The 7,679-nt window shown below is 34.4% G+C and overlaps 1 protein-coding gene across 5 annotated transcripts; it reads left to right on the forward strand.

Moving 5' to 3' along the window:
- On the forward strand, positions 687–7,201 carry LOC107618311 (serine/threonine-protein kinase Nek2). Of its 5 annotated transcripts, none has more exons than XM_021110289.1 (16): positions 687–1,052; positions 1,192–1,235; positions 1,902–2,074; positions 2,176–2,242; positions 2,491–2,556; positions 2,729–2,775; positions 2,894–2,939; positions 3,052–3,132; positions 3,225–3,267; positions 3,385–3,434; positions 3,531–3,612; positions 3,707–3,756; positions 4,036–4,109; positions 4,363–4,414; positions 5,549–6,007; positions 6,380–7,201. In XM_021110289.1, exons 3-16 carry the CDS (start codon positions 2,007–2,009, stop codon positions 7,004–7,006), a joined length of 1,812 nt encoding a protein of 603 aa, XP_020965948.1. In that variant the 5' UTR covers positions 687–1,052; positions 1,192–1,235; positions 1,902–2,006; the 3' UTR covers positions 7,007–7,201. The 5 variants fall into 5 exon arrangements, with proteins under 5 accessions (XP_020965948.1, XP_020965949.1, XP_016175827.1 ...); XM_016320341.2 differs by having other exon boundaries at positions 688–1,052; positions 1,891–2,019; XM_016320340.2 differs by having other exon boundaries at positions 688–1,052; positions 1,902–2,019.

Here is a 7,679-nt window from a genome sequence, read left to right on the forward strand (position 1 = left end):
ATTTCAATATGTATATAGCATTTTGATTATTTTTTTTACTATGAGTGGTATAGTCTTTTATGAAAATAAATCAAGAATGAATTGATTATTTATTTGTTCTTTTATATTATAAAATTTCGATTTGTACTTACCTAACTATTATCTCAACTCCTTAAGAAAGAATAGCTGATAATAGTAATAAAAAAATTCGAAATATATCTTACGTGACTACATGTTTATGTTTTGAGTTTTTTTTTTAAGTAAACAATTTGTAAGTACTCAATAAATCTAAACTTGTGTTAAGATATTGATTGACATTTAATCGATATTAAATCCATTTAAACACTTTTTTGGGGCATAAAATAGGAAAAGTCTAGGGCTAGTAACTTTGTTAAATTTTGGTCAGCATATAACCAGTAAAGAAAAGTGAGTTATTGGATGAAATTTTACACCAATCTCATACCATTAAAACTATTATTGATGGCTATTTGATGGTTACAAATCACAAAAGTTACTGATCCCCTAGTATTCCTCCATAAAATAATTAAGTAAAACATTTGTCTAATAAAATAATACATCTTAAAAAGGAAAAGAAAAAAGAGAAAGGAAAAATGGGTGTCCGGTCTCTAACCTATCAATGTCATTGATATTTTGATTATTTTCCCTCACCCACTTACAGGACGGTGGTTTCGGGTATCAAATATCAACTCTCTCTCTCGCACATGACAGAGACACCAATTACAGTAATAAAAAAGTTATAAATTATTTTTTGATTACTGCAAATGCAGAGTAGGAAAGAGTTCAAGTTGAAGTACTACGATTAATATTTATTCTCTCTCTCTCTCTCTCTCTCTCTCTCTCTCTGGATTTTGTCATTTTGTTACTTTGAAGAAGAAGAAAGAAGAAGAAAATGGCGAAGGAGCTTCTTCTCCAACTCCGAGTGCTGCTGCTTCTTCTTCCTGAACAACGCTGTCGTTTTGCAATTTCTCTTCTACCTCACTTCGTCGCATTCTCTCTCTGAACCCCTTTCTTTCTCTCCTTCCTCTGGATCCATTCAACTTCTTTTTTCTCAGGTACAGTTCTTTTTTCTCTCTTCTCCAACTACAAATTCCTCTCCGTTTTCACTGTTTTACCGTTTTCAACTTCCACATTCCCGTAACCGTAACCTTAAGCTTCCTTTTTTTTTAATACTATTTTCGTTTTTCTTGCTAGATTTACGGTGCATTCTGTTAATTTTTCGGCATTGTAGTGGAAAGGTGAGGAAGCAAAGTAGCATGCTTAGTGAAACTGATCTCAGTGCTTGTTTTTTCTTCGAACGCAAATTCTCAGCGGTTTCTAGTGTCTGTTTAGATTTCTAGCTAATAAATGGATATATGTAATTTTTGCTGTTGGAGCCTGCTTTTAAGTTATTGCTAATTACTAGTAATCAGTAAATTAGTGCTTTGGTTATTCAACTTTGTGCATAACTTCATGTGATCCATGTTACTTGAATCTTACACTAAGATCTGTATCATGTGTGAATTTGTTATAGTGAATGTTACTAAACCTGGTTTACTTGTTGATTAGGTAGTTTTGAAAAAAAATGTATAATTAGAAAGAGAAATTTTCTTTTCTTTTTTTTTTTTTAAAACAGGATTAGTATTTGTTGGTTTCTTTCATAATCACCACTGCTTTCAATTGTAAATTTCTGCGTGAGAAAGGAGAAAGGGAGAGAAAAGGTTAACTTGTAAGCATCTGCAATTTTCTTGAGTGACTTTGCTGCCATTGTAATCCTCCTTATTTGTCACTTAGTTGCATTGCAATAGTTGTCAAGTTTCAAGTACTGTTATTTACTTACTCCGTTCAACTCATCCTGTTTCTTCAGACGTTTCTATGTAATATTTTTGTAAGGATCTAACATGCTTGACTTAGTTTGTACCCAGGAGAAGAAATTATCTTATTATTAACTGATGACATGGAGCAGTATGATATACTTGAGCAAATTGGCAAAGGTGCTTTCGGTTCTGCGCTTCTCGTGAGACATAAGCATGAGAAGAAAAAGTGAGGATGGAACCTACCTTAACTCTTGCTTTCTTTCCCTTTTTTTGCTCTTTGGGTCGGTTTGATTGTTTCTGTTCATTTGTGCACTTTAATTGACACTGTTTTTCATGAATAATTGTTAACGGTGTCATTGAACTTTGTCTTTTGACTGGTTAGATATGTGCTCAAGAAGATTCGCCTTGCACGCCAAACGGAGCGAACTCGTAGATCTGCACACCAGGAGGTTAGAGCTTCAAATAATATTTGGACAAGTTGATTAACTAATTGTCTTTGTCGTTTTTTGTTATCTGAAATCTTATTTAGCCTGCATTTTTGGCTGCATGATTCACAGTGCTTTATGTAGTTTCTAGACTGATTTCAGTTGCTTATAGACTTAACAATTTTAGCTGTAAATGACTTCTGTTGACTCAAGTATTTAATGTGAAGTTATGATCTCGGATTCTAATTTACCTATTTTTATTGCTTGTGTAGATGGAGCTTATTTCTAAATTTCGAAACCCATTTATTGTGGAGTATAAAGATTCATGGGTAGAAAAGGTATGCAGTTCCTACTATTTACTTCATCTTTCATCTCCTACATCGTTGGATTCGGTATGAGCTTGCTGTCATAAGCTCCTATGCAACATTGCCAGGAAATTTACTGGCCTTTGTATCATAAAATCCTCAAGGGAGTTTAACTCTTAACCTACTTTTGCTTCTTCTTTCTCAGGGTTGCTATGTCTGCATTATCATAGGTTACTGTGAGGGTGGGGATATGTACGTCTCTTTTATCTAGTTTCCTCTAGCATTGAATTTATGGTTTTATGTTCTTTCAGCTTTTATAAATTGGAGAATGAACATTTTTTTAAAAAAGATAATCATTGATGAAACACAGGGCGGAAGCTATAAAGAAAGCTAATGGTTTGCTGTTCCCAGAGGAGGTTGTTTATTCATTTCTTTTTCTAAAAGAAAAGATCCTTTTTCCTTGCAGATATTGTAATTACTTTTCTTTGAACAAGAATAATGATAACATTTCTGATTATTTGTTTGCAGAAACTCTGTAAGTGGCTCGTTCAACTTCTTATGGCACTTGACTATTTGCACATGAAGCACATTCTTCATCGTGATGTCAAGGTTGGTGGACCACTTCTCTTTGTAGGAGTTTCTATATCTATTTTCGGCTAAATTTTATTAAACGTTATACTAATCAGAAATGATTCCATCAGTGTTCAAATATATTCTTGACAAAAGATCAAGACATACGTCTCGGTAAGTTATTCTAATGTTTGTTTGATAAGGCTGTTATTGCTAGCAAATACTGTTACTTTTGGTTCTGAATCTTCCTGAAGGTTAAAATTTGGCTCAAAAGTTATCAATGTTGAGCAGGTGATTTTGGACTTGCCAAAATGTTGACTTCTGATGATCTTGCTTCCTCTGTAAGAAATCTGTAACCTATGAGTTAAACTTTCTACATTATTGTAACTTGGCTTGATTACATGCAATCGTCACTGAGTAATTGTCTTGTAATGTAGGTTGTTGGAACTCCTAGCTACATGTGCCCCGAGCTCCTAGCTGATATACCTTATGGTTCCAAATCGGATATTTGGTCCCTGGGTATGTATTTATTATATGGCATTTGCTCATTGATTAAAGTTTTCTGTTAATGGTTTCTTTATATGTGTTATGATCTCTGAAATCGGTTATTCAGGATGTTGTATATATGAAATGACATCACTCAAGCCTGCATTTAAAGCATTTGTAAGTTTCTCTCTGAATTTAATTGTTTCTTTTTCTGTATCTTTTCTTTTCTTTTGATTTGTATTCCATATGTTCCTTGGTACGGATGGCATTTTTGTTAATTGATCTGCTCTCCTTAATCATACTTTTGATGTTTATATATGTTAACAATGTAGCACTTATCTAGCTGCATTTTTTTCATATTATCTCTGAAATAATTAAACGTGCACATATCTATTTTCATATCTTTCTGCAAGTTCACAACTAAAGTATCTAATATCTTTCAATTTCTTTGAATAGGATATACAAGCATTGATTAACAAGATTAATAGGTCCATAGTGGCTCCATTACCAACAAAATATTCTGGTTCATTGTAAGTTCCGATTCTTGCATCCTGTAGTTACTTTTGCTGCTAATCTTTGTCATTTGCACATTTCAGTTTCATGTTTACACACTCAAGTTTTAGCATTTTCAAAAATCTATTACATTGTCAACCAACAGGCAACAGCCATGTATTATCCAGATACTGAGTGGGTTTTGTGTAAATCTATATATTGATGAATTATTTATTTTATGGATTGTTTGCTTGACTATTGATATAGTCATATTTGTTTCGCCCCTTGCAGTCGAAGTCTTGTTAAAAGCATGCTGCGGAAAAATCCAGAGCTTAGGCCCAGTGTATGTATAATACAACTCTAACCAATAACAATCCAACGTAATGCATTGATGCAACATCTAGCATCATATTTCATCCCCGTGTGAATTAAATAAATCTTAGAACAGAAATAGTCATTCTGTTATGATGCACACAACAATTAAACATGCAATGAAATTTATCAGATGCGATTAGGTATTCTGATTTACTGTATTAAGTTGTGTTTTTCTTGACTCTGCTTGGAATGTGCGAAACATGAATTAATAGGATATATCCCTTTCTAGTTAGCCATTAGTTGTGTTGATGTTGTATCTAAGAAACAAGCATTTCCATGTTATTTGACTGAATTTTCATGCACTGTCAGTGTATGAGTTTTACACTAACAACCGATCATGTATTGCCACAATGGCAAAAGTAACTAATTTTCAAACCTACTATTTAAAAGGTCATCTAAACACAGATCTGATTGGATGACCGTTTAAAGAGTTCTTCTGTTTGCATCATAAAATATTTTTAGCTGAGAGGTCAAAATGGATCTTGAAGTAACATTTGGTTGCAAAGGGTTCTTACGTAACCTCTTTTTTAACTTTAAAAAAATGTATTTTTAGCACATTGTTGCTCAAAGATTATGCCTATGAAAGAAAATACCCATGCTTACTAATTTTGAATGGAGAAAATGTTTCATTTTGCTTTAGGTTTCGACATATAATTTATGGCTGCCACTTTGATGTTTATAGTTCAGCTTCATTCACAAATTATCTAGCAGTCCATTATTCTCATGTAACACTATTTCTCTTAGTTGAAACCCACTTACTTATTTTCATAATGTAGCATTGAAGGCTAAACAATCATGTTTTGACTATTGAAAATTATGCAAATGCACAACATTGAGTGTACTGAATAATCTCTAATCAACTTCTGCTAAAAATCAATATTGATTTCTTGTGTGGCAGTGCAGCTGCCTACATGACTGTAACAATTTTCGTCATGCTTGTGATTTCGAACTCCCTTTTGTAGAATGTCTTGTTAGTTGCTTAATTATTTGTCTCTCTACAAATGTCTTGTAGCAGATATTCCGCTACGTGCTTAACCACCATATTTTATCTGATCTGTCATGTGAACCTATTTTCTCAATTGATTTGTACCTCTGGTGGCAGGCTGCAGAGCTGCTTGGGCACCCACATCTTCAACCATATGTTCTTAAGATTCATCTCAAAATTAATAGCCCCAGGCAAAATTCATTACCAGTCCAATGGCCAGAATCCAAGTACATGAAGAAAACCAGATTCTTGGAGCCGAAAGATGAACATGTTTCTATCTATAGGGATAAAAGGCATTCTTTTAGCAATGATCGGACTCTAAACCCTAGTATTTCTGGAGCTGATCAAGATTCTGTATGTTCCACCCTAGAAATAGATTGTACTCCAGATGATTTAAATCAGAGGTTAGCAGAGTTGAGTGTCAGAGGTAGCCATGGAGTGAAGTCAATCCATAAGCCTATTCTCTCCAGAACTTCTAGTATGGCTAAGATTCCCAGGATCAGTCATGCAAAACTTTCTTCTACCAACAAGAAATTAATGGAACCCACAAAGGATCTTAAGGCAGGAAGGCAATCTGTAAGTCCTCCACTTTCTTTAGTATCTTTTTCCAAATGAAACTAGCTTATAAAAGGTGAACAAAAATAATGTCAAGAATTATTGATGGGTGTTCCGTTTTTAAATTCTCTGGTTGGAATTTCTTATCTTTAGTTAGTCTTGTATCTAAAGGGGATAAATAATCATATCCTAAAAAAGTTTTGCTTTAGTTATTTAACAAAACCAACATCATTTCACAATTGTGGAGATTCTACTATATGATGTTTGTGTATATTATGTTCTAATACTAAAAGGTAGGAAGCAGCTTCTTGATATTTGTAAATATTCTAATGAAACTCGCTGTACCTGAAAAAGTACATTGCTTAGCTGATTTCCTTAAGTTTGTGGTTACAGCTTCCTGCTTCAAACAATTCCACAAAATCTACCCAAACAAATCGCAGAGCATCCTTTCCATTGCCATCAAAGGGTACTCAGAAGCCTCCTCACAGGCCTAGTAGTATTGGTTTGCTTAGCCATGTATCTTCACCAGATATTTCAGTCAACTCTCCCCGAATTGATAAAATAGCTGAATTCCCATTAGCATCATATGAAGATCCACTGTTCCGATTCAACAGATCATCCACTGTGATTGACAAATGCACAATAGATGTATATGATAAAGCCTCTGTTAGGGCTTGTAATGCTGATACTTGGCAAGGAATCAAGCGCAGCGTGTTGAAGGAAAACGACGAGGACAAAAAAAGTGGTTCATCCGATCAAAATGCAACAGCAGGTGCATCGAGTCACACCTCTTCGGATCTGCGCCGCCGACAGTTTGATACTTCATCGTACCAACAGAGGGCCGAAGCCTTGGAAGGGCTGCTTGAATTCAGTGCAAGATTGCTGCAGCAGGCAAGGTATGATGAACTCGGGGTTTTGTTGAAACCATTTGGGCCTGAGAAGGTTTCCCCAAGGGAAACTGCAATCTGGCTGAGTAAGAGCTTCAAAGAGAACACATTCAACCCTGAAGAATCCCCGTAAAATTGCTGTATATGCACTCTAATCATGTTTGTAGTGTTCAGTGCATCTTTTCTCACACGGGAGCCTATTTAGCGGTTTAGCCAGTTGAGTTTTTGTAGAAATTCGGTAACATTACTTGTGGAACTAGTTTATGTTGTTCATAGTAGATATTTTCCAATATATTAATGTTAGCTCTTTGTCATATTTGAATTGCTATTTTGATTGCTTGAGCAGATGTGAAACTGAGGCAAGTAAAATTGCCTGCATTTAGACATATGACATACCTGTCATAACATAGCTTTTTGGATCAATCAAATTCACCCCGTTATGAGAATCGTTTCTGGATCTTTTCTTCTACATGTCCTACCACATATTATGGCGTGTTGAAGTAAACTTTGCTATCACCATATCACAAGGGGAATAAGAGGAAAAACAAATATTAATCATTATTTAATTGGCTTCAACTCAATATCTAGAACTTAATGTTGACCATCAAAGCATTAAAAGTAGTTAATAAAAGAAAAATGTGTCTTGAGTTTCATATCCTGTGGATGCCGTTACCCTTTGTATCTGATTTGTCAAAGAATCGAGTGTTAAATACTCCTAAATAAGGTTTCAAGCTCCTATCATATGACCATATTAAAACAATATTAGAGAGAACAAAAAAGAGAAAAAAAGTTAGAAGAAAGAGAGG

The sequence above is a fragment of the Arachis ipaensis genome, chromosome B09 (assembly GCF_000816755.2).
Source record: "Arachis ipaensis cultivar K30076 chromosome B09, Araip1.1, whole genome shotgun sequence".
Lineage (NCBI taxonomy): Eukaryota > Viridiplantae > Streptophyta > Magnoliopsida > Fabales > Fabaceae > Arachis > Arachis ipaensis.